The sequence below is a fragment of the Rhea pennata genome, chromosome Z (genome assembly GCF_028389875.1).
Source record: "Rhea pennata isolate bPtePen1 chromosome Z, bPtePen1.pri, whole genome shotgun sequence".
In the NCBI taxonomy this organism is placed as follows: domain Eukaryota; kingdom Metazoa; phylum Chordata; class Aves; order Rheiformes; family Rheidae; genus Rhea; species Rhea pennata.
Window position 1 is genome coordinate 39303959 of NC_084702.1, and position 20325 is coordinate 39324283.

The following is a 20325-nucleotide window of genomic DNA, read 5'->3' on the forward strand; positions in this document are numbered from 1 at the left end:
TGCTGCTGCACAGGATTTTGGACATGATTGCATGAACTTCAGTTCTCATGTCAACAGAAAGAAATGCAGATTAAGATTAAGCAACAAACAGGATGTTTTTCTTCTGCTTGCTGCTATAGCTTATGTAAGGGACATTTCAAACCACACAATAGTGACTAAAATATCTGTAATAAATTCTGAGTTTCTCATGTCACTTGCTATCAGTTGTTGAAAAGTAGTAAGTTAGCTTGAATGACAGACAAATTCAAAGACTTTAAACAGAATTGGCAATATCTGAAGCCCACTTAAGTACTGAGTCATGACTTTAAAAAAAAAAATGAACAGATTAGGAAACAATGTTATACATAGTTGTTACACTGTTGCTTACTTTGCAATCAAATTTTCCCTGCTGCATGGCTAAATCCTGATCGCTGTTTTTCTTTTATATGTGCAATCTTTAACTGCCCAGGAAAACAGATAGAATATGATAGCTTGCTCACAGCTTTAGCTTGTTACTCATATATAGTATGGCACATTTTAGTACAGCAGGAGTCCCAGGCTCAGCTTTTGCCTTTAAGCCTCACAGAATCTCTGTTCACATGGAAAACCACAGCACCACCTGGAGCAACAGTCACAAAAGCAAGGAAGTTTTTTTTGGATGGTTGGAGCTGTCTTGTTCTGACTGGCTACCTTGTCCCTCCAAACCATTCTTTTTACTTCAAAAAGGCCTGCTTCAGGAAACAAGTGGGCTGGCAGTCCAGGTCAGTGCGCGCTTGAGTCAAACAGACACAAAGCTCTTCCCAAAGCTTACCAGTTCCTGGTTTTGAGTTCATGCCCCTAACCTGCACATACCTTTTGTCACCCATGGTGGGATTTACCAGCGTTGCTCATGGCAGTCTGTAATTAAATTTGGAAATCTCTCATCTGCTATACATCTTTCTAAATGTGTATGGAAAATGTTCACAAAATGGTCCCTGCTGAGGTGGTGCTTTGTTAATATCATTTTTCTATACAAACAGCAACTGTTGTTTGTTGTGAGGAAGTGCAGCAGAAAGATGGGAGACTCAGCAAAAACATCATCTGTTCTTCTTCCCTGCAACATGACAGTCTTTGTATGACTGTTTCATAGCTCACCTGTTTCCAAATTTGTTTCCACTTGCAACTCCACTTCCCATTCCACAGCACCTGGATTTGGTTCACAGTCCTCATGCTAGTCCAAGCTGCTGAAATCGCCCCCAGCTGCAGTCCCTGGGCATCCCCCAGGCTTGTCCCCACTATGCTGAGACAGCAGCTTAGCCAGTGAATTGCACCTTTACAACTCCCAGCTTTGACCCCACTTCTACAGCCTGCACCTCATGCTGACATTGGTGGCCTGCAGTGATCTTGTTCTGGCAGTTCATCCAACTTAAAATGAATTGGTTTTTTATAAGGTAGGTTTTTGCATCAATTCCTTGAATGTATGGCCAACCATGGGAGTGGACAGGAAAGAACTATAATAGCCCTGACCTGACTCTTAGCCACCATGGCAGCATACCCTGTACAAGGTTATCGTTTTTGCAACTAAAATCATAAACTCAATAGGATTTCAAGTGAATGTGTTGGCATTTGAAACCACAAGTCAAGCCTGGGAGTAGAAAGTGGCACTTTGACTTAAACTGGCTAAAGCCACTGAGGAGCTACACCTGTCTTTCAAGTAGCCTTGCTTGAGAACTGCTGTTTTGACAGCTTCTTCACATCTCTGAAACATATCTTAACTTTGAACCTCAGAGAGGGGATTTTTCTGAGTACACCACCAGTTACAGCAAGACATGTAAGTTGTTCTTAGTAAAGGCAAAGCCTAGAATAAAAGAGAAATGATTTATGGAAGAATGCAGAAGAGATTGAACATGTAGAAGAACGGTACTTTCCGTAAAATTTAACGGACTTTCCATACTACAGTGAGTCTACAGCTAGTCACTAAGCATGTGATCATCCACAATGCCCCAAAAAGGGAACAATGCATTACATTTGAGAGTATTAAGTGCAAATAAGAAGCCCCCAGTCATGCCACCACGTAGGTCAGTAAGTTTACCAGTTGCAGAACATTGGCCCAAAGCAGTTACTGCAGAATTCCTCAGGTCTCTAACATGGAGAGAAGGTTTAATTTGGATTTAAATATGAACATCAAATACTCAAGCTAATTCTGCGTTACATTGTTAGTGTACCTATTAGTCTGCAGAACAGATTATCAACATCAGTCATAAAAGTAGTTTATATTTTGCCTTGTATTTAGCACTAAGAGATTGCTCTTAAACTTGCTCTGTTGTTTAAGACCCTCTGGTTTAGCAATCACACTTCCAATTTTTTTAAAAAAGAACATCTGTTTTCTGATTTTCTGGCCTGTAGTGAGAGGAGTCGCTGGTTTCTGTTGAGTCCAGCTGAGAACAACACGCTGAGAGCAGACGTGGCTCTATTCCAGAAGAAGCTAAGGCTGGGCTGCTTTTTGATCCCCGCTACTTGTGTTGGTAGGCCAGGGCAGCAATGCTTTGAAAACCAGGAATCCTCTAACTTCCAGCCTACATTTATTCACAGGCAGTTTATGCTCATTTGAACTTGTGGCAACATTTATCTTTGGCTTAAACTGCTCACTTTCCCCTTCAGATATGTATGTAGAGAGAACATTTAGCTACCAGACAGCAGTGGAAAAATTTGAAAACTAAAAGCAAAAGCATCTTCATATTGTATCTACTACCAACAGGTCTGAGCTACATCAGAAGGCTTTGAAGATGGTGAATATGGATGTACACACTATGTATTTTGGATACAGAATTGGTAACGTCACAATTGCCCAACCTACGTGCAGTTACTAATTTCAGGAGATGATTTCTTGTATAGAAATTCACTAGTAAATCATTTCAGCTGATTTCTAGTATGCGAACTGCAACGACCTAGGAACTGAATTCGGTTTTATTACACAATAGACTCTCTGTGTTTTGTTTACTATTATGTCTGGTTTATTATGCTGAATATACCCTGTATCTAAAGCCTAGGATATATCTACAGTTCCCTTGAGCTCTTAGGCGCAGGTTGGAAGGGCCGGGCCGGGCCGGGCCGCCTGTGAGCGCCGCGCCGCAGCTGCTCCCCCTTCGCGCCGGCCCGCGCACGCACCCCCCAACGGCTCCACAGGCACCGCGCCCCACAGGCGGGACGAAGCCTCCCGCGCTCTGATTGGTTGAGCGCCCAGGGGGCGGGCCCACGCGGAGGGGCGGGCGCTTTGCACCGCGAGCGAGCGGCGGCGCGGGCGCCTTCGCTGTCCCCGGGCGCCCCCTGGCGGCGGCGGCGCTGCCGGCACGGGCCGGCATGGAGCGGGGCGCTGCGGCAGGCGGGAACGCGGCGGCGGCGGGGGGCGTAGGCGCTGCCCCACCGGCGGCGTTGGAGGAGGAGGAGGAGGAGCGTGAGGACTGCGCGGGCCTGTGGGAGCTGCCGGTGGAGCGCTGCGAGAGGCGGCCCGAGTGCGGGCGCTGCGGGTGAGGCGAGGCGAGGCCGCGGCCGCTGAGGCGCTGATGAGGCGGAGCGGGGGGGGGAGGCGGTGCAGGCGCCTGCGCAGTGCGGCGGCGCCGGGCAGGGGCTGGCGGCGGGCTGCCGCGCGACGGTTGGCCGCGGGGCGACGGTTGGCCGCGGCCGCAGGAGGGGCGCCGCCGTGCGCTCGGCTGGGCTGCCGAGCCGTTGCGCTTGGCACAAGCGCTTCGGTGGTGGTTTTTTTACTTATTTCTTTTAGGAAACTACAGTACAAAGCGTTGTTTTCCTTTCAGAATCTCTCGCAGGGTGATATTTCCTTCTAAACAGGAAACTTGCGTTTAAGGAAAACGGTTTACTTGTTTTAGTAAAATGAGTGTTTGAGAAAAGCTTACTTATAGTGGTGGCTTGCTTATTAAACCACTGATTGTCACACGTGTAGCGATATCAGCTGCTTAATTGAAGTTGAAATCTCATTGGAGCCTGGGATGTCTGTGTGGCTGTTCGTTGAGATGTGTGTATATATGTTGGTGTTGAAGTTGGCTGTGGAATTGAGTTTCAGGTTATCTGTTTACTGTTTAACTCTTCTTCTTGTCTTCCTCGTGCTCCTTCCTAAAGGTTGGGGAGGCAATTTCAGTTGCTTTTGCCATAGAAATGTAGTGGAAGCTTGGGAGACAGTACAGGTGGGAAGAATTTGTGTGAGTTGATTACTGTTGGTCAGGCACTGGTGTAAAAACAGTAAAATTGGGCTATATAAATATATATATAAATCTTTTTAAAAAAATAACTAGATGGACTGCTCCCACCCACATATTCAGTGACCCTCTCGGAGAACTTTGGTAGTTTTGAGAAGCAGAGTTTGTGTTTGCAAAAGCCGTATTAATTCTTTGTATTTTTCAAGTGTCTGATAACTGTATTTTTTGTTGTAGTTCATGCTTACATGAACAATTTTATCTGTTGCAGATTTTTTAAAGGCTCACTTCATGTTTGTCATTTTTAGTCCTCAGACACTAAATAATTTTTAAATTAGAGTTAATCCACCCTTGTTCAGCTATTTAGCCTTGAATTCTTTCAGGATGCATGTGGGATGGTGATTATTTGTTGGTGTTTGTTTTGTTGTTGTGTTTCACAACCTCTTTTCATAGTCTTTCCAATTTGAATGGATTCTGAGTCACCAGCAAAGGAGGTTTCTTCCGTAGTAAACTGTAATAGAAAGGATATATTCAGCTTTTTATCACCATGTAGTACTAAAACTAACTTTATAAAAATAACACCAAGTTGCACTTGCTGCTAAGAGCATGGGTGCAGTGAGGGCAGACAGTGAACTAAAGAAATTATATAGAGAGAGAAATGGTGGAAGATAGACTGCACAGATGCTTACTTTTTGCAGTAACAAGAAAAGAATGTAGAAACTTCTTGCAAACCAAGTTTTGATGATGATAAACTAAATTTTGGAATCTCTGTTTTTTTGTAGGGTCTTTTCCTCATCTCCTTTCTTAGGAATAGTCTAACTAAATTATGGAAAGTATACTTATTGTTGAGTATGACATTCTGAGTCATGACTTGCAGTAGAAGCGAGTACTGCAGTGACTTAGGGAAGGACATAGGATGTAATATTGAGACTTGGTTTTTGCCCTGAGTGTTATCATGATGACAATTTTAGGTGAGTAAGTTTAACTGGCTTTCCCGATTTTCCAAACTGTAGATGAGATCTTGCCTCTAAAACATTTTAATGGATGTGAGTTACGAGATAGAACTTGAAATCAATTTTTAGAGTGGGGATTGTCTGAATTCAGTACAAATGCACAGAAGAATGGGTTCTCCTAAGCATCTCCCTTATGGGGAGAGACCTAGGGTTTGGGGTGGGTTTTTTGGTTCTTTTTTTGCACTTTTTAATACGCTAAGGCATTCCTCTTGTGTTCTACTTTTGCAGTTCTGAGTAGGATGTCTGCACAGAAAAGTGAAAGATTAATACAAGCAGGAGAATTAGGGCTTAATTTTAGAACTGTTGCCTGGAAGAGGCCTCTGGGGGTCACCTAGTCCATCCTTGTACTTTAAGTGGGACCATCATCAGGGCTAGGGAGGAAAGCCAGGGCTTTGTCTAGTTGTTTTGTTCCATGGCCTCCAGGGCTACCTGTTCAGTGCTGCACCACCTTCATAGCTGAAAAGCTCTTCTTAAGGCACAGTCTGACCCATCTAAACCTCAGTTTTAGTCATTGCCCCTTGTTATATTTACCACTGGAGAGAACACTGGCTCTGTCTTTAACACTCCTTTCCGTTAGTTGCAGGCAGCTACCTGATCACTTCTTTGCCTCAGTTTTGCCAGGCTGTTCAAGCACAGCTCAGTGTGCTGCAATCTGTTTGTGTAGTACTCCTTTTAAGGAGATTACATCTGTAATAGAAAATGCCACTTCTTATGTGTAGTATTGACATATGCTAATAGTTAGTATTTGTTTTTCTTCTATTTCCCGGTAAATCATGGACTAGAATAGCCATGTGTTTGCTGAGCATAGCACTATGTTAGTTTGTGTGCCTATATCTAAAATATTATGCATACTGTACTTAATCTGTTTACTGTATAAGTGTTCTTTGATAGTGGTTGATAATGATCTGTGAAGGAACAGTCACACGTCATATTTTGAGAAAAATGTGTAATGTTTTTGGCAGAATTATTAATAAATGCAGGATACTTATAAAAGTTTGTTGGAAGACTGAAGAAGCAATGTTTTTTTCCTGCAGCACAAGTAAATATATGCAGTTGCCTTTATAGCATATTTTTAAGGTATTTAAGCAGAGTAAAAAAGAATTTTAATGTTCAGTTAACAATATCAGAGAAAGTGAAATAAGCATGGGGGTTTTTTTTAGCAATGCTTCTGCATCAAAATTGCTTCATGGGTTTTCATTACTTTGCTCTTAAAATATGAGCTCTGGGCATTTATTTTCACAGCTCTAAATTTTACTGCAGTTTTGCACTCCCTGAAAGTATTGATTCCTTTTTGGTCCTTAAGTAAGCTATTATGAAGCTAAAGCTATGTATTTTCTGGCTGTTCATAACCTGTAAAAAGTGACTTACTGTTCTGCAGCATAAGAGATTAAAAAAAAAAAAAAAAAAAAAAAAGAGCATTTCCTATGCATTATGTTTATATTGAAAAAAGAATACACATGGCTAGGTGACAGACATAGCTTGAACGAATTTTATTATTCCAGTTTCTTGAATGGTGTATCAAAGAGAAATTTTTAAAAACTGTTAGCACTTCTAAAGACTTCTAAATCAGAGTAATATTTTTTTTCTGAATTTATTCCTTCTGATTATAGTTAAATGTATAAAGTAGGTTTACAAGTGTGTCTGGGAAGCCACATATCGCAATTATATCATCTGTCTGGGTAACAAAATTGATGGGAGTTCAGAGGGAGTTGAATTTGCACAGTATGAGGAGACAGAAAGGAAAAATCTGAACAGGTGAAGCAGAAAAATGAGATTTGTTCATGTGAGTGTTAACAAACTTTGCAGCAATTAAAAGCCAAGTTGTGACAGTAATTACTTTCCTGTATCAAGAGGAGTGAGTTTACCTTTCAACTGGGCACGATCTTGTTGGGTGTTAGGAAGGAGTAGCAACATGTGAGCGTACATGCATTGTTACTTTGAAGGAGAGCAAATATAAGCTAGTGTCATGGAAGAACCAAAATACAATTTAGGTTCAGGTCACAGCGGAAGCTTTATTACTATAGGAGAGAAGCAGAGTTACAGACTGCCCAAGTGAGGCAGTTACTGAGTTGATAAACATTTGGGTTCTGTGACTTGTTCTTCACAGAACTACAGCTATGTGTCAGATTAAAAAAAGGATGTGATAAGGTGCAGCAGGAAGTAGGAGACATGGATAAGGATCTCTAACAGTACAGATATACTTTGTTTTACAAACAATACATTTCTTCCATAATTGAGTCATACTGGGGTTTTTTTTGTTTTTTTTTTTTTGTTGTTGTTTTTTTTGGTTAAACAGGCTTGCACAAGCCTATGAAGCACTAATATTGCACTTCTCCATCCCCCTCTTTGAGACATAGTTTCATATCATCTTTCCCTTAAAGGTCTAGTGTACAGTGGAAGGACTGCAGATGCCCTGCTTATGATTCTTGGGAACCCAGGATTGATCACTGTATAGGCAGTGTTGCCTCATCACCTGTTTTTGCCTCTAATTCTTAGAATCATTTATAGTCATCAGTCTAAACACTTCTTTCTCTTCTTCCTTATCCTTTAATATACTCATCATCGTTATTTTGGCCTCTGCTTGAGTTATGCAACCACCTATCCTCTTACATGTTAATTTGCACCAACATGGGATTAACTGAACCAATGTATACACAACTAATAAAGTCAATAATCCTAATGAAGTATACACTGTCTTAAGCAGTCTTCCTAACCATCCTTCTAAATCTAGGAACCATCCCTACTAATCAAAAGGCTGTCCTAACTGCATTTCTGAGGTTGTGAATGCTGCTCGTTACCAAGGTATAGAAACTTTGTACCATATTTTAGGAGGAAAAGCTAAAGCTCACTGAAAAAATTTCTAAGCATTAGCACAGTTCTAGTGACGAGTGCCTTGGACCTTTCAGAATCTTATTATGCTTTTATTATTGTTGCTTTAAAATCATTGTGGTTCACCCATTAACCTTTCAGGGACTTATATTTAGCATTATAAATATCACGATAAAAATTGGTCAGCGGGTTTCAGTTGTGGGTTTTTTTTTTCTGTTCATATTTTTGGCCTGTATTAACCATCATGAGTGATGCTAGTAGGGTTGATTGATTAAATTTTGGTAACTAGGATTTTACTTCTTTCTGCTTGGCTAAACTTCTAATGCATTTACTCATTTCCTATCATATTGTGATTAGATTAATGAGTAGTGATCTTTCTAGGACACTTAATTTCATGCTCAGCCACTTTGGTTAGCCTCTGTTTTGATCTGCTGACATGAGGAGGCGGGGAAAAAGGCAGGGGGTGGCAGCCTGGTCAGGATGGCCCCACTCTTTTGACTAACTGATGGTTAGTAGCAGCACATCTAGAGAAGAGAGCTGCAGCAGAGAATAATCTTGTTAATTAAACCAACTCTAGTACCTTTTCATCTGCTTCTCTTCTGTAATCATATCAACTGCAACCTTGCCCTGGAGAGAGTAGTTATTGTAAGAGAAAGCAAAGATGTTTCAACAGTGATTAAATTGGTGAGATCTGATCATAAGGAATACTAAAAAGACAACTGGTTTCTTTACAAGAATTACTCTATTTTTAATAAACATAGCATGAAGCAAAACATAAAACAACACCTGTTTTCCTTTTTATGGCTTAATAATTATGAAAAAACAGATTTGAGCTGAAGACTTTTTATTCCTACATCCATAAGAAGTTGGTTAATATCTTGTAATTTCTGATAGTTAGGCATAGGTGAATTGACTTGAAATGTGGTGCCAGTAAATAAGCAGTATTTTCTTTTTGAGGAAAGCTGGTTCTGTCATATCCCAGTGTTGCTTTTGGCATTCAGGTGCTGCAGAGCTTTTTTTTCTTTTTTCTTTTTTCTTTTTTTGTAGAAGTCTGTGATATGTTCTTACTCTTACTTTACTCTGATTCTTCATTTTTACCATCTTTTCTTTTTTCCCTCTCAAGCCTAATGAAGTTTCATTTTTATAATCTCAAGCTTTCCTGTCACTTCATATTCACTGCTCAGACCTTCCTGTTCGCTAACCTTTGTCTAGTGTTTTAGTGTTTTTTCTGCCATCATTGAGAAAGTAATCTGAATGATCAAACTTCCTCTACCAGTTAGTTATTGTCTGCCTTTCATGCATTTTCTTTTTTCTCCTGTCTTCTGCTTCAGATATGGAAGGTGGATTTTACTGTCTCTGCTTCTCTTGGTTGAGTCTATTTCATTCCATCATCTGATTTCCCTTTCAGATTCATCCTTCACAATGCAACTGTACTTCTGTTTCTCATTTAAGTCAAATACCATCTTGCAAGCTCTGGAATGCATTTCTTTAGGCTTTTTTTGTAGTTGTGCTTGGATTATGCTTCTGCTCCTCAAGCTCTGCTGAAATTGCTGCTGTCAAAATCTCTACTGCTTTTTGCGCGGAACAAATAATCCAGCTTCAAGTTCTTGATTGTGTCAGCCATGTAGTAGTAGACTGTTTTTACTAGAAACACAGCTCTCCTTTGGCTTCTCAGAGACTCCACTCATCTACCTTTAATGTAATGAGTAGCTTCCTACTTACTGTTGCTAGTTTTCTGTGTGTGTACATTTGCATTCAGTTCTCAGTGAAAGCTTCAATGAACAAGATGGTTTATCTTGATTTCTTTCTACATGTGTTTAATATTTTGATGCATCCTGTGTCTGTGCTAATGATTGACAAAATAATTGAGGTATTTTTAAAAAACAGATAATCAACTTATCCAAAGCTCTAGAGACTTTAAATCAATGAGTGTGTGCATGCTGTTAAGCTTTTAGGAGCACCTTAAAAGATGCTTTTTGTGTGAATTTTCAGTGTTTGCTAGTACAACCTTAGAATATTGTATCTGTGTTTTGTGTTAATATCTTTTTGTCTTATGGTGTCATGGAAATAGGCATTATTCCCTGTATTTATATTTAGTTCAAAAGTCTAGTTTAATGATGTTGAAAATAAGTGAATCATACACTGGAGAGACAGTAAGTGGAGCAAATTGAAATGACTGTGAAATGTTCAAGGATGATTTACTTAAATACTCCCTTCAGAAAATGGGAAGAAAGCATTCTCTAGCTTAAGTAAAAGAGAAAGCACCTGGAGTTGTGGATTTAGTAAGAAAGCCAAATAATCTGGAGAAATCCACTGCCAGAAAAACTAGTTTTTTATTTGTTTGTTTTTTCTTGAAGCTATAAAAAAAGAAAGGAAGCTCTTTATAGCACTAAGAGTGTGCTTATGTTTCTATTATATTCTTAAAATGTTTGAAAGGTTTTTAATTTTTCTAAGAGGAAAATGAAGTGTTTGTATCACCTATAGACTTTCCATTAATACTTGGAGTGCATATTACATAGCAATTACTAATACTAGATGGTTTGATTGGTCTGGATAACATTTTCATCCAAGATGTTTCGAAAGAGATGTCAGTTGTGGGGTTAGACTGGTGAGAGATGGCTGTAATTATCAATGGCCAATTTTGTTAATACTGGATTATGTTCTTAATGACTAGAACTTTGTAAACCAAGAGTTGGTATTTCATAAAAGATGCAAAAGGGTGATTTAGAGAGTTCTTATTATTTGTTACTCGTATGGGACAGCAGACTTGGTCCACTCCAGTTTTGTAACATGGAAACTGTTTTTCTTGATAGTTCTCTATTCAATATTGCATATGAACAATTTGGGAATAATCCTTTTAACTTAAATTTCTAGTAGGACTTGGTATAGAAATTTAATTGCTCTTTAATAAAGCAATGGAGTTTGGAGTCTGTAAAATCACTAGGGTTTAAATGTCTTGCTATTTTTAATAGAAGAGCTTGTTAATTGTATCCTCTGATAGGGAATTTCTTCATTAAAATCATTAAGAGCTTGTCAATTTAGTCCAGGTGTGCTGTTTCTGTTGGAGACCTACATCTAATTCTCTGTGAACATCTAAGTTCTTTTGAAAACCTTAATGTATGGAAAAGTAGGCAGCTAATGCAAATCATTAAGCTGATTTTAAGTGCCTTCTGGAATATGTCATCTTCAAGGAGATGGTGGTTGGTGGGTTTTTTAGTACAAGGGTTTTTTTTTTTATCTATGGCCCTCTTATGCCTTACAAAACTTAAGAAGAGATTCTGAAGGGTACATAGGCATTTTAAATTTGAGCGGTTTCAAAGGGATCTAGGCAGCTAAATATCTTAGTCTCTAAAACCACTTTGGTAGTGACTTTGACATAACTATACAGTGGATGTAATTGTTCAAAATCTATTGCAGCTGATTTTCCTTTAATATCATTCTGTTATGAGCCACTGCTTTGGTTTGGTGTTTAGAGGCATCCGTTAATGTTTGAAAGTGTAGATTAAGTAGCAGTTTTTAAGGGAGGGGAAACAGATTTTGAAAAGGGCAGTACTAGAGTATTAATGAAATAGTGTACCACAAAAGCGAAGGGGAGAGAAGGAAAAACAGCACGCTCATGTGCATTTGCCAGTTGGTTAGTGGATATAATGGTATCTAGTCAGGTTTACAGATTTTCAGGTAGTGATGGTTACATTCATTTGAGTTAGTAAGAACATTAGGGTTTTTGACAGTTTTCTGTGGTATCTTGGTAGCCAAGCTAAGGAGATATGGATTAGATGAAAGGGCTATGGAGTGAACAAAGAACTGACTGGATCATTGAGCTGGTAACTTAGGTCAGAAGTTCAAAGTTGATCTGGCAGCTGTTTGGGAGAGGCCTTTCCTCAGGGGTTGATACCTAGTCCAGAGCTGGTTAACATGTTGCCAGCCACCCAGCCTTGCAGAAAGGACTGGAAGGTTGATTCGGAGATGTCAACAAGAACCTCGTGAAATTCGGCAGAGACGAGCTGAACGCCCTGCACTTGGGACTGAACAGCCCCTGGTAGCATTACAGGGCTGGAGCCTGGCTGAGGAGGGAGCTCTACAGCAAAGAGCCTGGATGGACAGCAGAGCAGATTGGATGTAAGCCAGCTGGGTGCCCTGGCAGCAGAAGCAGCCTATTGTGCCCTGGGCTGCATCAGCAAGAGTGTAGCAGGTCATCTCCCCCAGTGCTAATGAGGCTGGAATAGTGTCCTGTTTTGGACATTTCAGCACAGGTGAGGGGAAAGATGGGAGTAAGTCCAGCAGCAAGTTGCTGAGGTGCTATAGTATATGGTGTATGAGGGAAGACTAAGTGAACTGGGTTTATTTAGCCTGGAGAAAAGAAAGGGTGGATCTAACTTCAGACTTTCATTGCAATGGAGGGGGAATTACAGATTCTTATAGTAGCACAGACAGGACAAGAAGTAAGTCACAAGCTGTTGGTAAGAGGGAAATTCTGTTTGGATGTGAGGAAAAAAAATATTCCCCATGAGGGTGGTTAAATGCTGGAACGGGTTGCTGAGTAAGACTGCAGGGTTTCCTTCCTAGGAAGTGCTCAGAATTAGCCAAGGTCCTGAACAACCTGATCTGACTTCAGAATTCACTCTGCTTGGAATAGGAATCTGGTATAGATGACCTGCAGAGGTCCCTTCCAATATAAATTATTTTATAAACTTTTATAGTTTTGTACTGGTGTTGTGGTGTGCGTGACCTAATACTTGTAGCTTCAGTGCAGGAAATGCTAGTTATTTTTCAATTTAAAATCATACTGTTGTGGCCCATCTTGTTCTGATCAGTCTTTTACTGATTTATTCAGGTGGACTCTATCTATGTTCTTGTTGAATTTGAGCATGCTTGCCAGATGCACTGCACTTATTACAAAACAGGTATTTCTGAATTATACAAGAAAAGTTCATCTATGTGTTAAATGTCTAAATTTCTTAAGCAAAAGAAAGTATTGTTGTAAGACGTTTTTTCCTCAGGAATGGTGCTTGCGAAGTGCCTTGAGCAGTCGTTAGTTATAAGTCAGTATGGTCCTGGAGTTTGATGTGGCAAGTGCCATGTCCAGCACTTAAAAGTACTTGTGCTTAATTGTGTGTATACCTTAAACAGCATCTTACAGTATCCTCCAAAAAGCTTTAGAGTAACTTGATGAAGTTAATCTCTAGTTAACTAATGTGAGGCATTCTTTATTCAGTAAAAATAAACAAATTTTAATGTATTTTGTTATAGGTTGCTTGCTTTTAGGGATGAAAGAACTGATTTTAAAAAACGCCTTGCCTCTTGAAATATATCTAACAGTTTTTGCTGGTTTAAAAGTTTAATAACTAGTAAAATATTTTAAGATGCATCAGTTCATTGTGGCAAAAGGCACTCAACAGACAGTTGACAAGCAACTAATAAAATTTATGTGAAAAGTAGAATGTTAACTTTTGAAGGAGTGAAGCATATCCAACAGAAGTGCCTGCTATTTAGAAAAAGGACACTAGAGTGCAGTGTAGCACTTACAGTACATTTTGACAGCTTAGAGCTGTCAATCTCTTGAACACGGCATTCATCTGCTTGTACACTGCCTTTTTATGCAGCAAAAGGTATGAGGTATGTAGTAATTCTCTGAATGAACAGAACTTCATTCTTTTACCATTTACGACAGATTCCTATTATTTTTTGGGTGCTGTTTGCTATATTAACATGATTTCTAAAAATTAATCTGCAGATGGCCTAAGTGAATGCTAAAATCTCTAAAAGTTGAGATGATCATGAAATTATAACAATTTCTTGACAACAAAAAATAGCTTAACAAGGTCATACAAAGCTTTAGTAGAAGTGATGAGTTCACTAGAGAGCTTCATATGAAGATTTTTTTTTAATATGTAACCATTTTTCTATTACAGGTAATTTATATGAAGCTCTGCTAACTGTAATTGCTTGCTTATGTTTTGTTGAAGACAAGCTAGAGAATGCTAGATTCTCTCTTTAAGATGAATATGTACTTACTGAAGAAGTTTGTCTGATAGAAGGCATCCACATTTATTTTTATGCTAAAGTACAGATTGGAATACTTCTGAAAGATGTATGGGTTCTGAGCCTGCTTTTATTAAAAATTAATGACAGATCACTGTTTCATTTGGTGCAAGACTGGGCTTTTAATGCAGCTCCTTTCACATCTTCTTGTTTTAAACTGGAATATTCTCTGTAAAGGTGCTTGGTATGGAAGTATGCTTTGCTAGCAACAGATATGATATATGTGCCATTGATGGTCTTTAAAATACTGAATTAAATAAGGTAATGTTGCATAGTTCACTCCTTTAGTATTTGAAATTTAGGTTTATTGCTCATGTGGAGTTAAAAAGCTACTTAGAAACTAGAATCAGTTTTACTGATTTTACTGATCAGTTGTACTGATTAACCCCCACATGGGTTTATGTGCATATTGCACACATGCTTTTTCAAACACTTGTGCAATTGTAAGCAACACTAGTGACATGAATAGTCAAAATTGCATAGTTAAGTTTAGGTGAGTAGCAACTTCCATCCTAGTGCTGCTTTGGATCAAGATGGTATTGCTGCTTCCGGTATACTTGTTCGCTTTTGGAGGCTTTCCTTTATAGCTGAAAGGAAGCTGGACAATGTTATTTTTCACTGGAAATAGTGGTATGTGTTGCAAAACATGCACTTGCTAGTGACTTACGAGCGGACTTGTCTTCCTCTTTGGAGTTGGCTGTGGGTGCAGGGCTCCCCAAACATCAGCTGCATGTAGACATGGGAAGAAGGTACCTGTTTCTGCAGAGCAGCAAGCTGACTTTGCTATCTCTGTTGAATTGCTCTCTTGAAGAGTTGGACAGCTCTCATGTAGTATTCACAAATACCTGTTGTGGTGTCTTAATCTTTAACTAAACTGTGTTTCCATGTCCAAGTACCTAGTAGTTTCTAAAAATGTGTAGATGAAAAGTTTCTACTGTGTCAGAGCTAAGCTTTTACTTTGGTAGTGAGCAGCAATCTTCATGACAAAGAGCTGCCTATTCCAGAATTGCTGTTTAAAGTGCAACTTTGCGTATATTCTGCTTTTAAAACCGTATGTGAGAAAACAGTATAGCAGGAGACATTGTGAGAAACATTGTGGCAAATTTGGTTGCAATTTGATTTGTGTTCTTTTTTTGTAATTCCTGAAAAGTACTCCTCATCCAAGTGGTCTTGACAGTTTTTAATATTTTTTGAAGAAGTTTTTGTATTTACTATTGGTCACCTGTGGTTTGTGCTTGGTCAAATTGAGCAGAAAACATTCTGCTCTACCACAGATTTGGATTCCCTTGTTTTTTATTGGCTTCTGGCCTTCTATTACTTCTTGAGACTTCTGCCTACTGCTTCGTGTCTTCCTAGAATGTAGCTTCCTAAAACAGCTTGTGACTGTTTGCTCTCTGTTGTGTGCTTTCTGTTGTCTGCATATATGCCCAAACAATTACTTCATTTAGTGAGCTCTGTGTCTGATGTCTTATCACTTTGGAAAAACTGTACTTTTCTGTTTAAAAAGGCAGTTGAACTGGAGGTGGAAGCAAGCTTTACTTAGACTTCGTTAATGTTTTCTAATTTGTTTGTTGTGTGTGCTCTTGTGTATGGAGAAGCAGATGCTAGCAATGCACTGGACAAGTCTGTATTACATATTTTTATATAAAATACAGTGAAATTTGCAAGTAATTTTGTACATATGCAGTCAAGACTTGCATAATTACTATTCATTGCTAACCTAATACTGAGGTTGAGATACTGTTAGACATTAGTTGCTTGTGGGTGTGTCATGCACAATATTAAATACAATTTAATATTGAATGCCATTTTTTGTCTATAAAATGACAAACTTGCTGAAAATGAAGCGACTGAACAAAGTGAGACAGGCTGTGGAACAGTAGGTGGCACTGGTGTTGCGCGGGACTGATATGCGCTCCTGGGGCTTTAGCACTGAGTAGCAAAGGCACAGATTGCATATAAGGAAAAAACAAATTGTGTTCCTACTTAGTGGAAAGGCCTATGTTTAAAAAGTAACTGTTGTGCAGGTTTCCTATGTTATGAATGTGGATGAGTTGATTTTTCTCTTTGGTTTTGTAATTTAGTGGCCTCTGAACTGCTCCAGCTCATTCCTTTAAGATCATTTTCAGCTTTTTATGTTCTGTTTTAGTGAGGAAAGCTAGGTATTGGAAATATTTCTAACCAGGGTAAAGCTGACCCTCATAGATGCAGCTGCTGCAGGTAAGTACGAAAGATAACTCCAATTCTTGTCAAATAAATGCTCACAATATTTCACCTTTTTCATGGGTAATCCCTTAGGAAGGGGAATATATCAGTCTCTATAACTGGACTTTATAAAATCTTGTATATACAAAGTTTAGATACAGTGTCGCATCAGTTAAAATCAGTGGAGTGACATAAATTAAAGAGGAGTTAGAAATGAAAACTACAATGGATCCTCTTTAAGAATCTTTATTTTTTTGAGCATTTAGTTTGCAGCATTTTCAGATGTAGACACTTAGTTTTTTAAACAAGTAGTGTTTCAACTTAAAGCATTGCTGGAGCTATCTTTATCTCATAATGCCAACACCAGTTTCTCATTCCCTAATATTTCAAAGATTAAAAGGATACAAGCATTTGAGGAAACAAAGCTCTTCAGTTGGAAGCAAGCATTCAAATGAGTACATTTCTATAGCGTTGCAAAATGTATGTTCAGCCGATGGTATCTAGTCTTCATTTAACTGAAGAAATATTAATTTAGAAATCTGATGTGCTCTTCAAAAATATACTTCTATTTTTACATTATGCTGTTAACCAGTGTTCTCTGCATATATACAAATGGACCAAGTATCCAAGATACTGAATATATATTGGTGGATTTTTTTTCCTTCGTGGGTCTGTTGGTTCCTCTGTTTCCAGGAGAATTTAGAGCTTTTCCATGACACCTTTCTGGTTACAGAGTTTGCCAGAGTGTCTTTGCTCATGGCAGCCTCTAAACTTCAGAGAAACAGATGAGAAATTATAAAGCTGGCAGAGGAAATCTTCAGTTTAACACCTTAACTTTAGTGTCTCAGTCTTAACGGCCAAGTTCAGTTGACATTACTGCCTCTCCTTGTTCAGCAAATTTAAGGCTCTGTTAATTGTCTGGTATCAAGCTTGTCAGGGTGCCAGCTATCTTGCCAGACTGTAGACCCAAGATGCATGAAATGTCAACAATCTCAGGCTCATTAGTTTTTGACTTTCCTGGCCTCTCTGTAATGAGACCACTGCTGCATAAGCAAAGTCCTGTTGTTATATTAACTCCTGTTAGGTATAATGGAAACTATAGCCAGCTGTAATGTATACAATCAAAATAGCCAAAAGTGTCGTCCTATTGATTTTTTTTTCATTTCGTTATTGTTAAGGAAAGCTACCTGCCAAGATCTGCTTCCATATAATGTGTTAATAAAATATACAGGGTGGATATTGTGTTCTTGACTTTAGTATTTTTGTCTTATATAGCATAGGAAGATATTTGTTGTTTAATATGTTAAGATTAGCCTTGTCAAGCTGTCATGAACATCAGAGGATTTGAAAAAAATCCTGGTCAAATCCCACTTTTTCTGCCAAAACTTACTTGTTTGTTCTTTATTTATGATGTTGCTTGTCTTGAGAAATGGTTGTGTTAGAACTCTATGCAATTTAGAGCATTTAACATATAATATAGCTGTGGGCAAAGTTTATGAAGTGTGTTGACTTACTTTTGCTTTTATACCTTCAGCATGAAAATATGGAAAAGAATACTCCTTAAGCGCAGGTTATACTCTACGTTTAGCTTTCAGACGAAAGCTGTACTAATGAATCTAACAATTTTGTTGGTAACTGTTTACCTTCTATTGTAATGTCAAAGATCAGAATATGTGTCCAAATTAATTTAAAACACTTCTAATGTAATTGCCTACCACTATAATGTTATAAATTTCTCCATAAAACCAAACTTGACTCTGGAATGGTAATTCTATAGATACAAGTTTCTACTCAATGCAAAAAGCCTGAAAATTTATTGTGTTGTTTACTTAGTGTTCAAAACCACAAGTAATAAAAATAAAAGGAAGTTTGGAGTGATACATGAACTACAAAATGCTCTGAAAGGAAAGCTTTTTTGTTTACTAAATACAGATATTTACATATAGATATTTCTTTTTCTCTTTCCAGGAAATAAGTGTTTGTTTATTTGCTTAGTTTTTTTGAAAAACATACTAGTTGATTTAATTTCCCAAAAGACAGGAATGTTGTCCTTAAAAAGAACTCTGAGCTTGTCATGAAATAAGTTACTGCTTCCATACCTCATCTCCAGAGAGGTGCTTTTTCTTGTCCAGTTTTGACCTTAAATCTAGGAGGAATGGCATCTTGTAATCTCTAAGTAATGCTTTTCAAATATTTTGCCACAGTTCAAATCCAGACCAGTTCAGCTTTGACTGAAAATCATTACAAACTGATGACTGCTTGCTGAAAAGAAAATGAATAGGTGATGTCAGTCACACACATATCTTTTTTTCTAGTGATTGGGCGTCAACAACAGAAAACCCCAAGATCAAAATCAGCACCAACAAAATTCGTTAAGGCTTATCCTGAGGATGGTTTTGGTATTGTTTACCTTTTTGAGATATTTTAGCACTTCTGGGACAATTCCAAAAACATGACAGGTTTTTCTGAAAATATATGTTGGAGTGAGAGCGCTTGTTGCTCTGTATGCTTGTTCTGAATGCTTATTTTGGTGAACTTTTTCTTTGGTTGGTTGTTGGAGCTGGGTGTTGTCTGTTGCTTTATTTATTTATTTTTTTTTGAGATTTATGGTCCTACAATTTCTTTGCATTATTATTTGACAACAGTAAAATACATGCTCATGTTTGGCCTTCTGATGAAGTCTGAAAGACTTGAGAACTGTGTGCCCATGGCTTTACAGTTCTGTTCTTTCACATGCTAATTTGTGCCACAGTAAGCCATACTGAGAATGAATGGATCACACTAGGGTTCATGTGGTGGAGGGCTGAACAGTAGGGAGTAGCTATTCTCCTGCACAGATCAAATGTGGAGTGTTATTTTTTGGCCCGTAGCAGTAGTGGTTCTGGGATTCTCTTCCAAAAACATATCTTCCCGTTATAATAGTTCATGATGCTGAGTACTTGTTTCCTGCCATGAATTACGTTTCGATAATCATAAGGTCTGCAGCTTAACTATGCAGTTTGTTAATAGCTGTTTCCTTCTGAACTTAATGCCTACTTGTATTGTTTTTCTCTTATTTTTTTGTATTTATAGGAAAAATATATATGTACAGGTGAGGAAAATATTTTCTATTCAGCTTCTACATGCACGTTATGACTTTCTATTTCAGCGACTGTCTCTGCTCCAGGCTGAAAATTGCAAGTCTTAGTCCTCCTTTATATAGGAAGTGCTTCTGATACCGACCTGCCTTATGGTTTGTATGGTTTTACTGAAGAGTTTTGCCCAGGGCAAAAACCCAGAATTTAAATTTATAAGAGAGCAGTACTCAAACTGGTGGATTCTCCTTAGTGGAAGATAGTGGAAAACATTTTTTGCATTCTGGTGGGGAAGAATTGATGCCAGTGTTTGCTGAGGAGAGTGGAAAATGTAAGAAAGGCAAGGAATTATTTTCTCACCATAGCACTTAGTTGCTGCAGAATTGCTGAGAGCTGGTGCAGAGGGATTCTGTACACCAGGCTCTGTGGTGTGATCTCTTAGCTGCTTGCAGGTAGGAACTGCCTTGGTGAGAGACAGGGAGATGGCTCTGTCTCTGTGTCCTGCTCTCAGCTGCTTAAACCTTCAGTATTTCTTCACTGGTGTCCCTGATTTAGGTCAGGGGGAGGTGTTTTTGTTTTAAATACTGCATTGCTTTTGTGTGCCTCTGCTGTCACAGCTGTTTTGGTTGTATATCCTGACTCTTTATACCTTGACCAAACTAGGTATGTTGGTGGTGTGTTTTAGCAAGAAGAGTAGGTACAATGTTGTCTCAACTGTAGAACTGTTGGAAGACTTCTCTGAAAATAAAACTTCTTCAAATAAAATGATAATCTATCTGTAGTTGGTCATTTCTGTGTTTGTGCCAGTTTGGAATTAACCCCTTGAAAATCCATCATTTTGCCTTGAATATTTTCTACTATAAAGCACTAGACTTGGTCTAGTATGTTTTAGTGAATTTAAAATAGTATTATAATGGCTTTTTTCAGAACTAGATAGCACAGTATTGGAACATGTAATGGACTGTATTGCTTCTAGTTCCCAGTACAAATTGATCC

At 38.6% G+C, this 20325-nt stretch overlaps 1 protein-coding gene across 2 annotated transcripts in view; it reads left to right on the forward strand.

The window, feature by feature from the left end:
- Positions 1–3316: 3316 nt before the first annotated feature.
- DTWD2 (DTW domain containing 2) overlaps positions 3317–20325 on the forward strand; it is a 75629-nt gene continuing 58620 nt past the window's right edge. For both annotated transcript variants that reach the window (XM_062599622.1, XM_062599623.1), the window contains exon 1: positions 3317–3485. In XM_062599622.1, the coding sequence (XP_062455606.1) occupies positions 3319–3485 (167 nt within the window). In that variant the 5' untranslated portion in view covers positions 3317–3318. The remainder of the gene's footprint in view (positions 3486–20325) is intronic.